The sequence below is a fragment of the Acomys russatus genome, chromosome 2 (genome assembly GCF_903995435.1).
Source record: "Acomys russatus chromosome 2, mAcoRus1.1, whole genome shotgun sequence".
NCBI lineage: Eukaryota > Metazoa > Chordata > Mammalia > Rodentia > Muridae > Acomys > Acomys russatus.
In genome coordinates, this window is record NC_067138.1 from 17,485,739 (window position 1) to 17,507,911 (window position 22,173).

The 22,173-nt window shown below is 40.0% G+C and overlaps 1 protein-coding gene across 7 annotated transcripts in view; it reads left to right on the plus strand.

Moving 5' to 3' along the window:
- Nucleotides 1–22,173, plus strand: part of Stau2 (staufen double-stranded RNA binding protein 2) — a 249,960-nt gene that overhangs the window by 98,188 nt on the left and 129,599 nt on the right. For all 7 annotated transcript variants that reach the window (XM_051158718.1, XM_051158709.1, XM_051158693.1 and 4 more), the window contains 3 exons: nucleotides 1,959–2,096; nucleotides 7,820–7,951; nucleotides 11,036–11,096. In XM_051158718.1, coding sequence (XP_051014675.1) covers nucleotides 1,959–2,096; nucleotides 7,820–7,951; nucleotides 11,036–11,096 — 331 coding nt within the window. The remainder of the gene's footprint in view (nucleotides 1–1,958; nucleotides 2,097–7,819; nucleotides 7,952–11,035; nucleotides 11,097–22,173) is intronic.

The window sequence follows — 22,173 nt, forward strand, 5'->3', positions numbered from 1 at the left end:
CTTGTTAGGTGGTCCTAGAAGTGAAAAGTCCATGTAAACTATGTATCTATACTTATACGCAGACTTACGTGTATCATTGTTTTTATTTATTTAATAGTGTGATTCCTTATGACACTTTAAGGCATTCTTACTGTTATTTATCCTGTCCCTCCTCCTTTTGTGTTTTAACTCCCTCCCCACCTCCCATTTCTCCAATCGGATGGCTGTACTCTGCAAGGGACCCTGTGTAACTTCCTTGCTCTGTAGCTTTTGTTGGTGGTGGTACCTTAGCAAGAACTAACCGTCTCCGTGACTCCCTCACGCCCAGCCTAGCCATTGCAGTGTGAGCTTTACAACCTTTTTGAAAACTTACTTTGAGTTTGTGTGTGCACACCGTGGCATATATGTGGAGGCCAGAGGAGAGTTTGGAGGATTCAGTTCTTCCTCCCACCATGAATTCGGGGGATCTGGCTTGTGCTGGCTCTAAGGGTTGTGGTCTTTTACTCTTCCTAGTTTCTCCTTTACACCTAGTGGTTCCGTTCAGTCTTTAGAGAGAAGACAAATGGTTCCCACGTGTGTGTCTGTGTTCTACATCACGTGTTCCACATTACTGCTTAATAATTTACAGGCACCTCAGATTCAGGGTCGCAAGTTTGTCATGTGCTACTGTAAATCTTTCCCAGGTTCCTTCATCTAGTGTCTGGCAGCGCGAACTGCGTGACACTGAAATTTCTGTCTAGCAGCAAAATCATCAAATCCTCTTGGTACCGCACATAGATATTTCTCCACTTCTCTCCATTCATTCTGTTTTGCTTCTTGCTAGTTTGGTGAAATGTGCTTTATAGTTTGTCGTACTCAGGACTGTTTTAGTTCAGGAGTTCAAGGCCTGCCTGGGCAACATAGTGCTCCCTTATGCCCTCCTCCTGTTTGAGCTGCTGTTATTCTCCTTCTGTCTTAGTTTGGGTTTCAATTGCTATGATGAGACACCGTGATCAAAAGCAGCTGGGGGAAGGAAAGGGTTTATTTGGCTTACACTTCCACATCACAGTTCATCATCAAAGGAGGTCAGGACAGGAACTCAAGCAGGGCAGGAACCTGGAGGCAGGAGCTGATGCAGAGGCCATGGAGGGTGCTGCTTACTGGTTTGCTCCTCGTGGCTTGCTCAGCCTTCTTTCTTATAGAACCCAAGACCACCAGCCCAGAGTGGCATCACCCACCATGGACAGGCCCTCCCATATCAATCACTAATTAAGAAAATGGCCTACAGGCTTGCCTACAGCCAGGTTTTATGAAGGCATTGTTTTTATTGAGGTTCCTCCTCTTAGATGACTTTGACTTACGTCAGTTGACATAAAACTATCCAGTACACCTTCTTACCTGTTGGGGCGGTTGGATTTCTCAACTTCCCCAAACTGGTGGGTGTATAATCATACTTCACCATGGTTTTAATATGCATTTGCCAAGATCTAATGAAGCTGATCAGTCTTTTTCCCACTTCCATTCTTGTGATACACCTGTTCATCACTTTTTAATATTATCTGTTCATCACCTTTTGCCTACCTTCTTTTTCTTAATACTTTTTAGGAGTTTCTAAAAGTATGTTTTGGAGACTGATCCATCTTCTTAAAGTTATATGTTGCAAGTATCTGCTCACCGTTTATGTCTTACCCTGTCCTGTTCTTGTTTTCTGTTGTTATTTGTGAACAGAGGCTGTGGAGCAACCCTTCCACACTGGAGAGATCACCCAGCTTTTAAAGCATAAGTGATCCACCTTATTTCTACAGTCTCTGAACCCCAGTCCAGTGGCAGCCTAGGTGTCTGGTCCAGTTTACAAACACTGGTTACAGATCTTTCTAATGACGGTGCTTTCGCTTTTGCAGTTCGTTTTGGTGGGCTGGGAATGCAGGAGAGGACCACTGCCTTTTCCAGGGTCTGATAAGTTTTGCAGTCAAGATTCTGAGGTTTTTCTTATTTTTCAGGCTGGACCCGAGTATGGTCAGGGAATGAACCCCATCAGCCGCCTGGCCCAGATCCAACAGGCCAGAAAGGAGAAGGAGCCTGATTATGTTTTACTTTCAGAACGTGGGATGCCTCGACGTCGGGAGTTTGTGATGCAGGTATTTTTAACCTCCGTAGTAAATGTTTCTGGAATCAGTGAAAAGACTGAGGAATTCCCAGGCTGGCACAAAAATGGGTGAAGACAGGCCGGGGCTGGGAAGGCCGTGTAACTGTTGACACTGTCAAGCATTCATTCCTTTAGACTCACCTATCTACTTGGTGGAAACATGCTGGTGTCAAGGACATGTTAGATAGACAACTTCAGATTTGTCAGGGCCTGTGAGTTCACATGGGTTATTTACCTCAGAGTTTATCGTTTAATGTCTGTCTCCTAACTTTTCATGTTGCATTTTACAGCCAGAGTGATTAACTATTACGATTGTAGACAAAGGGAATTAGACACAAAATAAGAAGGATAGATATAGGGGATGGAAATGAGCCAAGGGCATAAGGTTATGGGGCTCTCTGGAAAATTAGAGCGCCTGGCCTTGCCAGCTGACTGAGGGAGAGACCTAACTCTGTTGTGCAGCTAAGAAACTTGAAGACTGGCTGCTCTGTATGAGCCAGGAGCGAGATGAAACACCCAAATTGCCTTGTTCTTTTCTGGCCTGGCTGGACCCATCTATGTTTTTCAGTTTAAGCCATAGTCTTGGAGCAACCTTGGCTCTAATTTTTTTTTTTAATTAAACATATCCAGGGCTGGTAAAATGGCTAAGTGGTTAAGAGTGTGCACTCCTCTTGCAGAGGCTCCTAGTTAGCCTCCCTCCCTCCCTCCCTCCCTTCCTCTCCCCTCTCCCCTTCCTTATTTCCTTTCTTCCTTTCCTTCTTTCTCTCTCTCTCTCTCTCTCTCTCTCTCTCTCTCTCTCTCTCTCTCTCTCTCTCTCAGATGGGGTTTCTCTGTGTAGCTCTGGCTGTCCTGGAATTGCTTTATAGGCCAGGCTAACCTTGAACTCACAGAGGTCCACTTGCCTCTTACTTCCCAAGTGCTGGGATTACAGGCGTGCACCATTACACCTGGTTCCAAGTTCAGTTCTTAATACTTCATCAGGTAGTACATAACATTGCAGCAAGTAGTACACAACTTCCTGTCATTCCAGCTCCAGAGGTGGGAGGTCTCAGACACCCCTGGTCTCTTTGGGCACCTAAACTTGTAGTCACATACATACACAGAGACACAAAATATAGATACACTCATACACAAGCACATACACAGAAAATCTTTAAAAAGATACTGAAATATGGGAAGGAAATAGTATAATGGACCCCATATAGCAAATAAGGTCTTTGCCTAATTGGATTTGGTTGTGACTTGTCACTTTCCTCTCTGGATTTCTTTCTCTCTCTATAGAAAATTTAAAGCTAACTTTTAATTTTATTGTTTCAGACTTACCTAGTACATAGCTCTGAAAATTACAAAAATGTTTCTTACAGTGATATTCATTAGAAGAATGTAATAAATCAGAGTGTATTTAAATTTCCTTATTGTGTTAGAACTTAAACATTTTTCTGTTGTGAAACTTTTTATAGTCAAACCCAAGGATATTACCTTTCATGCAATACAGATTAAAAACACCAGCTATTTACTAAGTGTTGAACTGTATATCAGATATCTCAACATCCATACATGGAACCTTGTGTGTATTAGTTACCCAGATACAGCTAAATTCTGCACTCCTGTATATATGGATATCAGGTATTGGTAAAAGTGAGGCTGTAATAAATATTTGCCATGTAGTTGTTGCTTTCCATTCTGAGAAGGCATATTTAGAATAGCAAACTTGGGGTGTAGTCAAGGTTCAAAGTTATGGATTTCCCTGCGGTTAGTAAACACCCTGTATCTAGATATTCACATTGCTCTAGCATTCTCACTAATATACTAATTGTTTTAGCTCTTAAGAATTCAAGGATCTATTTTGTTAATTTCAAAGGTTGAAATTACAGAAACATACATGGAATATAATCTGCTTTGGGCTGTATTATATAGTTGCTTTTCTATGGAGTGTATTGAACTGCCCACTTTGAGAGAGAAGTTTAGAGTATCTTGGGCCAGCTTCCATTTTATGGGATTCATAAACATTCAAGGCAAACAGTGATATTTGGCCATGCTTTTACATACTTTGACGCTGAATTCATATTGTGTCACCCTCTCCCCTGGAAGTGCCAGTAGATTCATTGGAATATTATAACAACCTTATTAAAGGAAAGGCTCTTGTGTAAACTCATTGAATAGTAGTATTGTGGTAAAATTGAATGTGGAAGAAATATATCTAGAAATAATATGTTCCTTTTTATTTACTATATCTCCGCAAACTGAATTTGTATGTTACAAAATGAATACAAGTTACTTGTGTTGATTACTAGATAAGAAAAGAAAAATTTCAATGACATTATTTGGATAGTTAGTTCCAAAATGAATATATCCTTTGGGGGTATGGGTGTTGTTGTGACAGAGGTTCCGCTGGTCCTGAGCTCACCACGTAGGCAAGGGTCTTCCCTTGTCTTCCAGATTTCAGGTATATACACTATGCCTCATATCTAGCTTTCAGGGCAAATTTCTTTATATATGAGAACTGATAAATCTGAGGAACAAAAAACCTTTTCATTTGTTTTGGAGAGAGATTTTAATTTTCAAATAGAAAATAACTAAATTACATGTGAGTATCTGTATTATTGTGAATCATGTAATATTAACTTTTATACTTTTGACTAAGAACTTCAAGTTATTAAAAACATATAAAGCAGATTTCGTGAGTTTTGGTGAAAGAGTGATTTTTTTTTTTTCAGTGCTCTTCCAGACCTTTTTTTTTTTAATTTACAAACAACTGATCATCTGACCATCTGCAAGGTAGTAGAGCGCTGTTTTGCTCAGATGTTAATATTTTAATGTAAAGACCTTATTTGTAATCTTATCTGAGCTTTGTAGGAGGATGGCCCATGTTCACTTCTTGACTTTTACAGTCAAATGATCCTTTGAGTGACCCTTATGTTTGTTAGCAAGGAGTGAGAGTCACTTAGGAGCATGGCCTGTCAGCACTAGATTCAATTCAAAGACTATGGAATAAATATTTACAAAAGAGAAGTTGTACGAGGCGAAGAACAGGTGGGGAGGGGCAGCGAGTCTGGGAAATACCTGTTAGGAAGGGAAGAAGTCTTTAGAAGGATCAGAATAGCTTGAGTAGAAATTTGGCAGACACAGATAAGCACTTGGTGCCCGGATAGGAACAACGTTGCTGCCAAGTCCAAGGGCAGGAGCCTTGGGTCCAAGGGCGTCGGGCAGTGGAGGTCATGAGATGTGGGGATAAAGCAGTGGCAAACTGCAAGCTGACCCAGTGAGGTGTGTGTGTAGTGTGTGAGCGCAGATGGAAGGTTCTCAGCTGTGATTTGCTGCTCAATGATCTTTGGCTTCTGTTTACTTTGGTGAGCATTTTGACCCCCTCCAAGAAGTGGAGGAGCTTCTGATGCAGCTGTTCTAATCTTTTTACCAGCAACTGTTCCAGAATAGTGTAAGGGCTGGTGAATCTGGGGAACAAGCCAAGCCCTGCAAAAATAGTATTAGGGGAGCGTAGGTGAGGAAGGGAGCATGTCTTCCGTAGGCCTGTGTTGAGGTCAAGGCCAGGCCAGCACTGACAGGGCAGGCACTGTGAGTTCATGTTGTAGCAAGGAACTCCATGAGTGTCCGGTAGAGCAGTGCTCTCAGTGCAGTCCACAGAAGGCCAAACACTGGCCATCAGATGGACTTCTCACTTGGTAGAAAAACAATGATATGTTTCAAAATACTTTACAGATTTAAACTACATGATATGTGATAGTTTTCCAGCAGTTCTGCAGCGAGCACGTTTGTAGTTTCATGTGCTGCAACAACTGTTGTTTAGGCTTTCTACTACAATTCCTGGGAAGTACATTCCTTCACTGTGTCACCTGTATGTTTATGTTTCAGTTTCTATCTTGTCGCCTTTGTGCTGTAGATCCTGTTTCTTAAACGTGATTGATGTACTGAAGCTTAAAAGTAGTCATGGAAATAGTAGCTCAAATAAAACTGAAAATAATAAATAGTTAATCACTCAGCTGTGGGTACTAGACAGGAACCTGCTGTAGAGCAGGAACGGCAAATGCTGTTAGGGTCCTACCTTATTCTCAGTAAGGTAGGGCCTCCCAGTGGAACCCAGAATTTGCCACGATGACCACCTGTTGGGCAGCTTGCTCTGGGAACACCTTGTCCTCATGCTGTCCAGCTGGAGTCCCAGGAGTCACCACACCCTGCGTGCACACCCTGTGGGGTACTTTGGGATCCAAAAGCAGATCCGCAACTAGTGCTTAACTAACCCTGAGGCCCCAGCCAATTCTCATTAGCACCTTGGTAAAGCAAACGTGGTGTAGTATGTGCTCCTTTCTTATGGCCGCTGTAGGAAAGCTCAGATAAGCAAAGAAGTGTTGTGCCTCACTCCTCTATTCCTAGCACTTTGTCCTGCTATATCAGCCTTTAGAATCCGCTCGTCAAATAGTGTAAAATACCCATGAGATTTTGATAGGAATTCGGTGGATTGATAGATTGATTGACACATAAACCATTATATTGCTATTGCCTGTGACCTATAAACATGCTACATTGTTCTATTTATTAGCATTTCCTTCTTAAAAGGTTTATTTGTATTTGTATTTTGTATGTCTAAAATGTTTTGTTTGCATGTATGCTCACTGTGTGCATGCCTGCAGAGCCCAGAAGAGGGCACCACATCCCTGGGAACAGCAGTTACAGTTGTGAGCCGCCATTGGGGTGTTGGTGGATTAACCTGAGCCCTCTGCAAGAGCAGCAATATTTTAATCATTTTATAGATTTCTTATTGTTGTCCCTCTTTTTAATTTAATTTTTATAATTTTATTTCTTAAAGTACACACCTCTCAGAAAATGTGTGTGTATAAGATAGCTCACATATATTGAAATGAATGTGCACAGTATAAGTGTGTACATGTGTACAGATCATGTTTAAATTGCTTATGAAAGGTTATGGGAGGTTTGCTGTTCGCTGAGTAGTTATCATTGAATAAGCACTGAAGTTGGCATCGATTTTCTTCTTTCTGAAGCAACACCAACACATAGCTGTCCTTCCTACTGTTCCTGTTCAGGGAGTTGTTAAGTGCTGTGCAGTGTCTGTTGTAGAGGGAGTCAGAGCGTTGGCTTCCCTAAGTCCTGCAACCCCTTGAAGTCGTCGTCTTCTTCACCACAGCATTATACTCAGCCTATGTACTAATTCTCTTTATGAACTACTTAATACAGTATTTTCCATATTGGATGTTGCACCTAGGACCTTGTATCTTAGGCAAATATTCTATCACTGAGCAATGTTTCCAGCCCTAATATAAACTTATAGAAACTTTGGACATTCGTCTAAATGACACCAACATGAATTTCTACTTCTTTTGTTTATTATTGGAAATTAAGGGTCCTAAATGCAGTTAGAACAAACCCCTTGTTGGTATAAACTTTATTTTTTATTCACGTAAAAGAGTAAGGTTAAAAAAATCAAATACAAGAGTGTATAAAGAGGTAGAAGCCCTAGAAGAGTGCCATCTGAGGTCACTCCCACAGTCTGGGCACCATTTCCCCAGACTTTCTCCATGTGGGCTTTCATTTGTACACATAAAATTTACATGAGGATTTTTTTTTCTCTTTCTGTTTTATTTGGGACTAACCTTCATGTGTTTTAGTGCTATGCATTGCCTTAAAATATAAGGGCTTCCTGTTTGCTAATAGAACTACCATTAATTTCTTTAACCTCAATAGGTCAAAGTAGGCAATGAAGTTGCTACCGGAACAGGACCTAATAAAAAGATAGCTAAAAAAAATGCTGCAGAAGCGATGCTGTTACAGCTTGGCTATAAAGCATCCACTAGCCTTCAGGATCAGCTCGACAAGGTAAGCATGAGCATTGATGTGCCTGTGCCCCTGTCCAAAGAGTGAACGATTAACGTGTTCTGCTCCCATCTGTGTTAAAGTTGACTTGAATTTTAATGTCTATAAGACAGTGCTCTCTATGTTCGATATTATTGCAGGTACAGAATAGCATCTGCTTATGGGGAAGTGACGTGGTAGGTAGTGAGTAACGATAATTTTAGGATTAACAAATACTGAAGTATTTGTATGATGTTCATAGCAATGTAAATTTAAAGGTAAACCTCTCTCGATATTTATTTTTTCTCCCAAGACCATGTTCATGGTCCTCCATTTCTTCTGCAGCAGCTGATGACATCATCAGCACCTGCCTCTGCTGTAGAGAGGCCTGAATTCAGGACTTGGCAGATAAAGTGTCGAGAACAGAATTAATTTTATTTTTTATTATCATTTTGTTATCTATGATTATGTAGAAATTCTTACTTTGTATACATAAAAATTTACAACAAACAGGTATAATAATTACCTTTATAAACGTAATCTGCCTTTGAGCAGGCCTTTCTCACAGGACTCTGTTGTGAGCTAGCCTTAGTTTCTGCAGGGACACAGCCTTTAACTTAAAGATGTTTTTAACAAGACATCTTCTGATGAATATTTAGTCATGGTTTGCTTAAGTTCGCTGTGATTCTTTTCAATGATTAAAAAATTAATTTGTCTATGATAGAAATTTCATTTCTGCTCTTTTATATATATCCTGGCTAGTCAATACCTTTTCTCTTTTAAAAAAATATTTAACAAAAAATACAATGTATGTTTGCATTTTGGTAGATCATAGATTACATATATGTTGTTTTAATGTAGCACGTTTATATTGACTTAAAAATCAATGTTTAAGGAAGAGAAACAGAACAGTCAGGTTGTGTGCACATGGACATTTTTGTGCATGCACTTGTACATTTATAAATACACACAGACTTCTGTTAAGGAACAGCCTTTGTGATTGTGCAGGGGTGGGCAGGCTGACGGCTCAGGAAGCAGCTCCACTTCCAATCTCTAGCTGGTCTGCTGGTGAACTCCTTCCTCGGGGAAACCAACCTTTTAGTTATTGACCTTGTCACCTGATTGCATGTGGCCCTCCTTGTTGTGAGGGGTGATATGCTTTGCCTAAAGCCCACCAGTTTAAACGAGCGCCTTGTCCCAAGTTTCCTCAGAAACATCCTGGCTGATGTTTTACCAAATATCTGGACTCTGGACCATCACACTCACACCCACTAAATGCCAGGCACAACTGAAGATAACACTGGACTGAATCCTAGTCTTTCCTTTGTAGGAACTCAGCCATTAAGTGTTGGGAGCGAGGGGCTCTGATCATATTACAAAGAGAGGGAGATGAGTCAGTCACTGTTTTAAGGCAAAGGGCTTAAAGAATTGTTCATTTAAGACTTAATCTAGTTATGTTCATAAAAGTAATTCAGAAGTATGGAGAATAGATTTGAGCTGAGAGGCTGGAAGTAGGGAGGGCAAGTGCGGTTGTCCACATGTGGAGCATCCGAACAAAGAAACCCGTGTTAGACAGAAGAAGGCTCAGGGATAGCTTGTGTATGTGGGAGGCACAGCTCTAGGGATAGCTTGTGTATGTGGGAGGCACATGCAGATAATATGTACGGGGGATACAGAAGAAAGAACACCTACACGAAAAGGAGCCAGAGAAGGACTTCTGCCACCAGGTGGGAGTCACCTAGTGAAGAGAGGTCAGGTGAGAGGTGCGGTGTACTGTGCACTACCAGGTTCTGGCCCACTGATGACTCGGGTCTTCTGGGAGAGTAGCAGGTGCCATGAGCCACTGAGACATTTCTCCAGCCCATGTCATTCTTGTTCCAGACTCTGCTGTTCGTCCTAGTGTTTCTTTCCTTTCTTAGTTATGTACCTTATACATTCATCACACTTATAGTCATTTTCCCATTGGATTCTGATTCCTTTCTACATAAAACACTATTAGTGGATCATCGGCATACCCCAGTGCTTAGAATGCTTTCTTAGCTTGTTCACAAGGCCCTGGATTCAAGGGTTCAACACCTGTAATTCAACTAAAATAAAGTAAAACAACAACTACAAAAAAAGAGAGGAAAACACAGGAAAAAATAAACCTGAAAGTATAGTTACTCTCTATTTTTTGACTTGGGAAAACTGCCTATTAGGTGCGTAACATCAGTCAGCTCTGGTCTGCATCTTTAGAAGGCAGAACGGTAGCAACACCATATTAGATTTTGTGAAGGTGATGAGATAATCTATATTCATATAAAACAATTAGCTCATTACCAAATATATCTTGTCTTAAATGTTAGGATTATTAGTGGTTAATACTGTGGGACTACTTTATTGTATAGTAATTTCTGTCTTGCAAAGACTCTGTATAAGAACTTTGTAGTCAAAGATACAGCAGTGATCTCTTGGGTGGGGCATAAATGTGAAGAGGACAGGATATTGTGTCCTACGGGATAAAAGAGAGAAAGGAGGAATGATACGCTTTTTGGTCAGGTCATGAGAAGCTGAAAGTTTTGGTAACAGTGTCAAGCCATCTTCCCATCAATCTTAGTTTCTTGTTTTACTTTTCCTCTGCCAGTATGTTTCCTTGTCACCTTAGCATGTATAATGAAAGAGACAAAAAGTTCTTTAAAAATAACATTGGCTAATTATTTGGTACAATTATATGTTGGTGATACTTAGCAAAAGATATTTCCAGAATGGACACAGTATCATTTCTGTTCTATTTTGATTTTAGGATGGATGAAGACATTCTTTCACTTTTTGAGTAAAAATTACCATTTTAAAGTAATACATATTACATATGGCAGATTTCCTTGATACCATATAAACTTCCAGACTTATGCTTAAAAACCTAAGCAATGCAGAGTAGAAGCGAGTTAGTAGGCAACTCACATGTAAAGCGGGGACAATGTGCCATTCACAATGGTTACTTCTGTGGCCAGCACCCTGGGTGCGAACTGGAGAGGGTACACTCGGTGGCCATGGAGGCTAATGTGGTCAGTCAACATTGTTTTAATATGCCTCAATCTGCAGATTTCAACAACTAATTTAACCTTTCAGACAGGGGAAAACAAAGGATGGAGTGGTCCAAAGGCTGGGTTTCCTGAACCAACAAACAACAGTAAGTTCCTGTTTTTATGTTACATGCGGTTGGTAAGCATCACTGGTCATGACTGGTTTTGTCTAGGCCATAGATGCAGTGATAAGCATTGTGGAGGAACAAGGGGTCACAATGTTTGCTTTCCTGAGACTGGTACACAGTTGGAAAGTTCAGGTAGACATAAACACTTGAATCCTTAAGCCACTACAGTCTGAGTACCATCAGTCTATGTGGTGATAACATTTTAAAAATTGTCAGTTTTATTTAAACAGGATTCTTGTAAAGAATAAAAAATAAGTAAAAATCAATTATCTCTTAATTCATTTTTAACAGTTTAAATTTCTTAGGTATAAAGCAACTTTTATATAGTTATAATATTAGTCTTTTCTTTTCTTTTTTGAACCCAGATCTTGGTACATAACAAGCAAGCATTCTGTCATTGAGATATAGCCCCTAGACCTTGTTTATAATATCTTTATATGTGGCACATACAATACGTATAGTTATATGCCATATCTACACTATCTGTCGTATAAATAAAAATTGTTATGCTGTTTATATTGTAACACATATTTTATATTTTGTTGAGCTCTTAGAATTTTAAATATTTTATTAAGACTATTAAGTTGGTATTAGATTGTAAGTATGAAATTTCACACCTTTGGTACCCCAGTTTTCTATAATTATTTTCAAATGTATATGACTCAGTTACATTTTCATTGTGCATTCAGATATTTTCTTTAAAAAAAGACATTTTAAATTTTATTTATTTTCCTTTTATGTGTATGGGTTTTTGTTAGCATGAAGCCTGGGAGGAGAAGTAGGATCAGTTCAAGGATTCCTGAAGTTTCTGCATTATTCTTTTGGGGGTTTGAACATATTTGCTTGTGATTTCTTGATAAAGGGGATGCATGGAACATTAAATTGATTGTAAAGCATTCAGCACATAGCATCTGTTAGCAAGGTGTGTGCTGCTACCAATGAATATTGGTTTCTATACCTGTCCTCTTCTTTTACAGAAAGGATATAATGCTGTTTACAAATCTGACACCTTAAATATGAGAGCACACTGTAGATGGCCAGCAAGCTGCATTCACTACACTGATATTTTGGCCCTTAGAGCTAGATGTTTGTTGGATTTACTTTATTTTTTTAAAGATTGGCTGTTTTTAAATTCATGTGTATGTGTGCATCTATGTGAATAAATGCCATGCAGGTGTGGCTGCCTGTGAAAGCTAGGATAGGACATGAGAGCCACTGAGACTGGAGGTTCAGGTGCCTGTGAGCTGACTGATGTGGGTGCTGGGACTCTAACTTGAACTGTCCACAACAGAGCATGTGCTCTTAATCACTGAGCTATCACCTCACCTGAGCTATTTATTTAATTTTAATCTCCTGAGATTATTGTACATTTGCAAGTATAGGAAGAGCTACCACCACAAGACCACTGAGTTTAAGTGGTCAGAAATGTCTAAGGTTGCATATCAGTTTTGTTTTAGACATAAAACTAGAAATGATGAAAGTGTTTGAAGTCTTCCTACAGCTAAACTACTGGGTCCGAAGGACTTTCTTTGGTTTATAATAGTCAAACTGAGATTGTTTGTTCACCCATTCCCAGCAGTGAGAGGTAAGGAGGCAGACCCAAGGGCTCTTTAACACTCATGGCTCAGACTGGGTGACTGTAGTGATTAGGCAGCCCAGCTCTGCACATAGCCACTTAAACGTATTAGGAAAATTAGTCTTTGCTCAGGAATTGATTACCCAGGTAACAAATCAGTTCCTTAAACTTAATTTATGTTCAGTTATTATAGTAATGTTTTGATTAACTTCTACTCAAGTTCTTGCTCTAAGTGACTTACAGCCATGTTAGCGTCCTTCAGCAAAGGGTGTGAGCAGCGTCTCTGGAAGGCCATGGGAAGACAGTGGTTGCCAGTGCTGACTGCTCCCTGACCTACCATCTGGCCTTCAGCAGCCATGCTTGAGTCTTACCACTTACTGTGTTTGCTAAGTGTTAGACACACCACTGTGTGAGGTTGGGAGTCTTAGTCAGGTGACAGTGAGGTGACCAGGATCACCGGAGAGCATCCATAAAAGCAGTGCTGCAGCGCAAACATATGAAATGGCTCTCTTCACTACTTTCTTCCTCAAACTCTTCATTACTTCAATTTCTAGAGAGCCATCGTTTGGAAAAACAATACAAAATTAACTGGAACCCAAATGTATTAGAATTAATAGAAAGTGCAGAATTGGAAAGAGGAAATTTTAATCTGGCACACTAGCACCCAACTATAAGTAGACAAAAATGCTGAAGTACATATGCATTTAATTTTTGTGGTGGAGGATTTTTTTTTTTTAAAGATTACAGTCATAAGAAACTGCTAACAATTACAACTAAGAAATAGTTTAAATGATTTTACAAGTGATTGTGATTACATAGCCTGGTTTCTCGATCTGTTTTCTTGGCTTGATTGCCTGCAGCTTTAAAATATGGACCTAATTTTTGTCTGTTGCTCACTTTCTTCATTTACTAAACTCTGTCAGAGGCAGGCTGTGCTGAGTGTGTTTTTACCTTCCGAATTGCTGTCATAATTATGTTGAAGAACAAGAACACATTACTCTGTAATGTGAAATTTGTGTTAAATTTAGCATAGGGCAATTTTCTGCTTGGCAGACACATAAAAAGCTGGGTTTTACAAATGAATGACTAGCAAAGCCTTTAAAAGCGCGTGCATTTTAAAGATCTACTGATGGCGCATGGAAAACTTTGTAAAATATTTAGATATAGTTCAGTTGATAATATCTTTTTTGTACTTACATTCCATGTTTCTTAATACAGGGTTTTACTTAAAAACAGGTTCATTGTTTCTTAAAGGTGAACTCTGGCTTAAGTAAAAATTGAACTAAACTCAAAGATACTGTCCAGAATGTGCCAGATCCACCCAACTAAGAGATTATTTTGAGGCAATTTTTACATTTTCTGTTAACCTTTTAAGAAGTTTTCTGTCAAGTAGTGGCTTTTCTTAGCTTGTCAGAGATGACCCAGGATGGTCTTTTGGGATGGGGTCAAGTTCTGACTGGCCTTTTGCTACTTAGCTGAGTTACTGACAGTTTTGTCACTTGTATCATATGCCCATCATAGTAAACTGTATATTCTGAAGCCACTCGGTCACACCGTGCTGGTGACTCCATGTTGGGCAGACTGCCAGCTTCTCGGTGCTGTGATCTGTATTTAATACCTCTGCTTTTCTCTTTTCTTTCTCATAGTCTTTAGGTTTTTGTTGTTGTTGTTGTTAATGTAAAGATTTACTCTTTAGAAATACAGCACATTGCATTTTCCTTTCTATTTTCATTACTAATTTTGATCTGACTTTGATATTTTTACTTATTTAATGTTTGATATTTCATACATGGTATATTAATGAATTTAATCAAGTCTCCCCTCATTCTCTTTCAAATTTCTCCCCATCCCCATATCATAGTTTGATTTTTTTTTTCCTATGATAAAACACTGACTGAAAACAACTGTAAGAAGAAGGGTTTACTTAACTTACAGGTTATAGTCCATCACTGAAGGAAGCAGAAGCCAGGATAGGAGCTTGAGGTGGGGCCAGAAGCAGAAACCATGGAGGAATGCGGGTCATTGGCTTGCTTCCCTGTGTCCGCTCACTTAGTTGCCTCATGGCATCCAGAACCTTGCGCTGGACACAGCTTTAATCAGGCCAAAGCAGAACCAAACTGTAACAGTGTAAAAAGCTCAGTATCCAAAGCTAGGATCTTCTGGGCTCCAGAGGGCTCGGGTGGCTCCACCTCTCCATCTCTGACATACTCAGCGTGTGTGTCTTGTAGGCTCAGATTAGCTCTAGTCTATACCTGCTGCTCTTCTTGATGCTCCTCCCAACGTCCTGCCATCTCCAACATGCTGGGGTCTCCACAGCAACTGAGGCTGCATCTCTACCCATGCCTGCTCCTGGCCTTACACAGTGCCAAGCCTCAGCTCTCCATGGCCGTCTCATGCTTTTAAACCTGGTCCCACCTGGGGAGACTCTTACACATTACCAAGCTCTGCGTCCAGCTTGAGATGCACCATTGGTCCTCTGCTGGACCATCGCTGTCCCTAAGGACATGATTCACAAAGACTTTGCCGCAGTGATGTTGGTCTCTTGTTGATCACAGCTGACATCTTCAGCCCCAGCCAGCCCGAAACAGATTCTTAAATCAGATATCATGTGAGTCTTTGCTTCTCTCTGAAACTTTACCAGCCAGGCCTCCATCATCTGCATTTCTCCCAACACTTTTATCTTCCATACTCCCATGAAACTACCCATTAAGTTTTGAGCACTTGATTGCTTTCCCAGCCTAAAGTTTCCAAACACTTTTCGTGCCTCCTTCCCCACAACAACGTCATCAGATCCATCATAGCAATAGTTAGGGACCAAACCTGACTTAAAAGGCTTACATATCCTGATTTCAGCCCATCATTGAGGGAAGTCAGAGCAGGAACTCAAGTGGAAGTGCAGGCAGGACCCATGGAAGAAAGCTCAGGCTCACATTCAGCTACCTGTCCTCTAATTCCTGGAACCCCCTGTCCAGGGATGGGACACACACATCAATTATTAACTAGAAGCATGCCCTCAGGTGAATCTTACTGAAGTAATTCCTCAGTGGAGATTCCTTCTTCCCAGAAAGGTTTAAGTTTGTGCCGAGTGACAAAAACGGATGGGCACAGATTTTAAATAAGGAAAAATTTAAATTCAAGAAGCATGGGGTGGGGTGTTTGCCCTTGCTTTTGACCTCATTAGCACAGTTTCTGCCCCGACTTCCGAGTACCTCATTGCAGGTTATATATTGTTTTAGACTCTTCTTATACATGTATTAGCAAATGTAAATATTCAGTCTTCTAGTTCCTCAGTTATATTTTTAAAAAGTTTTCCTTATTCATATAATGTATTATATCCTGCAAATTCTTTCATATACATATGTACACACACATACATACGTGTACACACACACACACACACACACACACACACACGGAAAAAAAGAAAGGAAGGAAGAAGAGACGAAAGCATGAAAGTCCACTGCAGAGAACTACCAGAGTTCAGAAATGACCCAGAGGAACAAAGGATGCACACAGTACTTAGAAAAATTAGCAGAATCATAGGAGTATGTTCTGTCCTTACCAGTGATAGTACTTAAGACACACAAATTAACCCCCTCAAGAGGTGTAACTAGCTGAATGGACAACATAAACAGGACAAAAGCTAGACTTAGGAATATGCTGCCTGTAAAGAACCCATTTACTAGTACAGGCATAATTGGACAGGAAGAGAATGCAAGGATAGACCAGCATCTGGACATGAGATGTAAGCGGGAGTAGCTCTGTTAAATCTACCTTTTAAAAAGACACAAGTTTACAGTATCATGACGAAAGAAGCAGTCAACAAGAGGACACAAGAGCTGTGATTATATACTCTAAGTGCTGACATGCCCAGTTTTAAAGCAAAAATTATTATATCTAAAAAGAGATATGTCTGTACTCTGATAACAGTGGTTGGTGGCTCCACTTTTATTAATGGCCAAATTATCCAGATAAAAAAGCCAACAAAGAAACACCAGAGTTAAACTATATACTATAGACAAGGTGGATATAACATACATTTCTATAGCATTTCACCCAGCAGCTGCAGACACATCTTCTTCTCGTGTGTCCATGGAACTTTCTCCAGAAGTAACAATATGTCAGGCTACAAAAACAAATCTCAACAAATGAAAACAACTAACAAGTATCTGTTCTGACCACAGTGAAAGAAAGCTAGAAATCAACAAGATAAATGTTAGCAATTGTCTAAATGCATGAAAATCAGAACAACCAGTGTTCAACAAAAACATCAAAAAGAAAAGCTTAAATATCTGTTGAGACAACCAATAGCAAAACCGCCACATATCAAAATCTGTAATAGAAACAAAACCAAACATTATATCTGAAAGAAACTAAATACGTAAAGAAAATGCATATGGCCAAAGTTCATTTTTTTTAAAGATTGAGAGGTGATAAAAGAACCCTACTACTGAAACCACAGAAATGCAGAGGCTCACTAGAGAAACTATTACGAGCAGTTGTGCACAAGAAAGTAGAAAGTCTGCTAGAGAGATGGGTAACTTCTAGATAGAACCTTCAAAACTGAGCCCTGTGAGTTGCAATATCTGATCAGACCAATAATAATAAGTAGAAGATACATCAGTAGCAACAATTTTCCCAACATGCACTTACAAAGCCCAGTGTTCAAGCCCCAGCACTACCAACAGCAAAAAGAATAGAACAAAACAATGTCTCAAGCAAAGCTCCCAAACAAGGTGAATTCACTGCTGAATGTTACCAAACGCTTAAAGGAAGACTAGCACTAAATTCTTCTCAAACTGTCCCAAAATAGTGACGCAGGGGTGATATCCTTTCAAACCGTTTCCATGAGGCTAGCATTACCTTAGTAACAAACTCAGGAGTATAACCAACAAAAACAATAGACCAATATCCCTGGTCAACATGTATGCAGAAATTACCAACATATGACTTGATTGAATTCAAGAGCACATGAAAAAGGAGAGAAGCCCAGATCGAGTAGGATTCAGCCAAAGATGGAAGACTGGTTCAGTATGTAAAAATCACTAACTATCTTAATAGTATGACAGAAAGTTGTATAATCATCTTATTAAAATCAGAAAATGTAATAAAAATGAACATTATGATAAAAAATTAAAAATTAGGAACAGAAGGAATGTCTGAACATAGAGCTAACTGGTTCTCCACAGCCTGAATCATACTGAATAGGGAGAAGCTAAAATCCTTTCCACAGTAGGAGGAAGACAATGCTTCTATCTTCACTCAGTGACACGTTGGAAGTCTTATCTAGAGCAAAACCGTAGTAGACATACAGGGCATCTAGAGCAGGCCACATTGTCCTTGTTTGCAGATGCATGGTTTATATAGAGAAGGCCTCATTTTATTTTCTACTCCTCTGTCAGTGGCCACCTAGGTTGAGTCTGATCTTGGCTATTGTGAACAGTGCTCTAATTAACCTTTAAGTGCAAAATATCTCTTCAACACACTGATTCCTCCTGAGTATATGTCCTCTAACAGGATTGCTAAAATGAGGCCTTTCTACACACAATGAAGTGTTACTGCACCCTAAAACGGAAGTTTTGTCATATGGAGCCACATAGGTTGAACTGGGAAACATTATGCTGTGTGCTGTTAGACAGGCACAGAAAGGCAAATACAGCACACTGTTTAAGGAGACTTCATTGATAATTTGACCGTAGTTCTCTAGTTTACTTACCTGGTCCTTATTGAATGTTATTGAAAAACATACCTACACTACTAAGAAAAATGTCTTGGTATTAAGATACTATATTTATTAAGATTTTGTATTTAAAATTTCTGCCTTAGCCAGCATTTGCGGGCAGAGGCAGGCGACTCTCTTTTTTTTTTTTTTTTTTGACTTTTTTTTTATTAATTTATTCATATTACATCTCGATTGTTAGCCCTTCCCCTGTTTCCTCCCATTCTTCCCTCCCTCCCATTTCTCCCCTTCTCCCCTCCCCTATGTCTGTGACCTAGGGAGACCTCCTCCCCCTATGTATGCTCTCAGAATATCAAGTCTCTTCTTGGTAACTAGCTATCCTTCCTCTGAGTGCCACCAGATCTCCCCATCTGGGGGACATGGTCAGAAAAGGGGCACCAGAGTTCGTGTGAGAGTCAGATCTCACTCCCCACTCAACGGTGGAGAGTATCATGTTCGTCGGCTAGGTCTTGGTAGGGGTTCAAAGCTTACTGCCTATATTCTCCTTGGCTGGTGCCTTAGTTTGAGGAGGACCCCAGGATCCAGATCTGCCTGTCATAAAGTTCTTCTTGTAGGTTTCCAGGACCCTATGGGTCCTACTATTTCCTCTTTCTTCCATGCTACTCTTGCCTAAAGTCTCAATCGGATATCCTTTCCTCTGACCCACTTTCTAGAGAAGACTCTCTTGAGTTCAAAGCCAGCCTGGTCTAAGAGAATTCCAGGACAGGAAAGGCTACACAGAAAAACTCTGTTTCAAAAAGGGAGTAGAGGGTTAAAATTTTTTTTCCTGGCTTTAAGTATTCAGTAGTGCAGGTTTTGAAATTTGTACCGTCAAATTTATCATCATAAAAGAATTTGTGTAGCTTAGAAATAAAAGTCAAGAAAACTTTTTTTAATAGATTTGAAAGAAATACTAGGATGGTAGTTTTCAGAGCCTGGGGCGGTTAGAGGGCTGGAGTTGGATGATCTGTGCCTGCATAGGACTAATCCTGTTGCTCTCTAGCACAGTAAAACAGCAGCCTGACAGCTTTCAAGTAGCTGTAGAGAGATTTTCAGTGCTTCCAGCGCAATGATATGTCTGAGGTGGCATGTCAGCGGTGCTGATCTCATCTCGTACATTGTACATAGTTGTTGAAATACTGCACTATGTCTCAGTAATGTGTAGAGTAATAAAGAGTGTTTCAATTAAAATGAAATTATGTGTATATATACTCCTAATTTTGATAAATGTAATTACTACAAATAGATACCCCCACCAACCGTGTCAGATTTCCTGTTTCCCGTAGCCTCCCTGTGCTTATCAGACTTCTGACTTTTTGTGAATTTTATAGCTTGAAATACTATATTTTATGGTGTTTACCTTGATTTAATTCTGTTGAAAATAAGACCATTACATTTCCCAGCTTGAGTAAAAAATGGTGAGAAAACTCTTTAAAAGTGGAGCGTGTTATTGAAAGTAAAGTGCAACCTTTTACTTTAGTCCTAAAACTTACATTTTATAGTCCCTGTTGTTGATGCTTAGTAGTTGAACAAATGAAAGCTTTCACCTTCCCTACTGTGCTGATGATCTGTAGATGGTTTATGGTGTGTAGAAATTGGTTCTTCCAAACACATTTGAAATAAAGTCTTTTTTAGATACGATGTAGACCTCTGAATGTCAACTTGATATTGCTGGATTTGGCATAATGGTGGAAAGATTCTTAGTGTCTCATCAGCCTCATAGAAACAGAGCATTTAAAAAAAAAAAAAGAAAGAAAGAAACAGAGCATTTCTGTGTATCAGAGTGTTCTGATTCTCAGGATGGCGGTCTTTGGAAGGTGGGCTTGTTTTGTTGTTTGTTTTGTTTTTTGAATCAAGGCCCTTGGAACTCAGTGTTTGGCCCAGGTTGGCCTTAAACTCATGGCATTCCTCCTGCCTTAGCCTCCTAAGTAATGGGATAGAGGTATAAGCCATTACTTACTACTAAATGATGTCTCTCTGAAAAACATTCTTGCAATGTGGAATGCATTCAAGGAGTCCTGAGTGTGGAAGGTTGGAGAATGCTCAGCTTCTCGTCATACAAACAGGAAACTGAGGCTTGGGTGACTTTATACTGTGGCCAGAGACAGCAGTGAAGACTTGAAGTCAAGTCTTCTCAACTCCAAGTCTTTGCGTTTGCTATGAGATGACATATTTATTTCTAGATATACTACATGCTGATAATGGAGCAAAACCAGTTACGTTTTCAAGAAATTCCACTGAAGTTAGGTATTCATGTTTTGAAAGAATGTTTTATATATCATGTATTAGAATCTCTTTTTAAACCACTTAGGATGTTTTATAACGTGGAAAATGTCCAAACTATTGTTTCAGATGGCTCATTTATATTTGGGTGGATCATGTAAAAACACTAACTGGCTGAGGAACTACGTGAAGTGTTTGTTTAACTATTATTACATCAGTGGAACAGATATCTGCATTACTTGATTTCTCTAAGATTTAAAAAATAATCAGTAATAGCCCTTTTTTCAGAAACACTCAACGTGTTTTTCGGAGAATGCTATTCAAGTCTATTTTTTATTCCAAGCTTTCTGGTTTGTGTTAAGATGATTCATGGGCTATTAGAGCTGAAATACATTCAAATTTCGCTAGCCTAGTTCATTTCACAGAGGAAAAATCAGAAGTAAAGAGAGTGTATGCTGCCCAACTCAAGCTTACACCATTGTTTGCTGTCTAGGGCATACACCTCTGAAATAGTGTAGTCTTTTCTTTGACTTTGTCAACACTTTGTGCTATCTCTGGATTCCAGAATTTTTAACTACATAAACATGTTTAATTGTGGCAAAACACATGAGAATCTACCATTTTATTGTTTAATAGACACTACATTATTGTTTTAAGCACACTGTCATACACCAGACTCTTAGAAGCTTTTCACTGTGACTGGAACTCCTTCCCACTGGCCAGCACCTTTCCTCTCTCTTCCCAGCTCCTGACAGGCACCTTTCTACTGTGTTTCTATGGATTTATCTCATTTAGGTAGCTCCTGTAGTGCATCATGCAATATTTATGCTTCTATGACAGACTTATTTATTACTTTGATATCATCATTCATTGCGTGTGACAGTTTCCTTAAAAGAATGGCTGAGTGGTGTTTTGTTGTGTGTGCATACCAGTTTCTTATGCTTTCATCCAGCAAGCTATACGTATGTTTCTGTTTCTTGACTGTTAGAGTACTCACATTGAGGCAGGATGAGGCAACCCAGTAGGAGGAAAAGAGGCAAAGACAGCCCCCACCCCCACAAGAACACCAAGCTATTCAGGCATAACATATGCAGAGGACCTAGGTCAGACCCCTACAGGCTCCCTCATCTCCGTGAGCCCCCATGAGTCGCAGTCAGTTGATTCTGTGGCCCATTTACTCCTGGTGTCCCTGACCTTTCTGATCCCTCTGATCCTTCCTCCCCCTCCTCTGCAGGTCTCCTAGAGCTCCACCTAATATTGGGCTGTGGGGTTCTGTATCTGCTCCCATCAGTTGCTGGGTGAAGTCTCTCTGGTCACTTTGATGAATATTCTGCTAGGCTCCAGTCCTAGAACACTCTGTAGGCAAAACAAACGATAGGGTGAAGATTTTGCGGCTGGGTTGGTATCCCAGTCCCTTCACTTGAGGCCTTACCTGGTTACAGAAGATGGTCCTTTAGGCTCCCTGCCTCCCGTCACTCTGGGACTGTGACTCGCGTTACCGTCTCGCCAGCAAGAACGACGCTGCACACACAGGATCC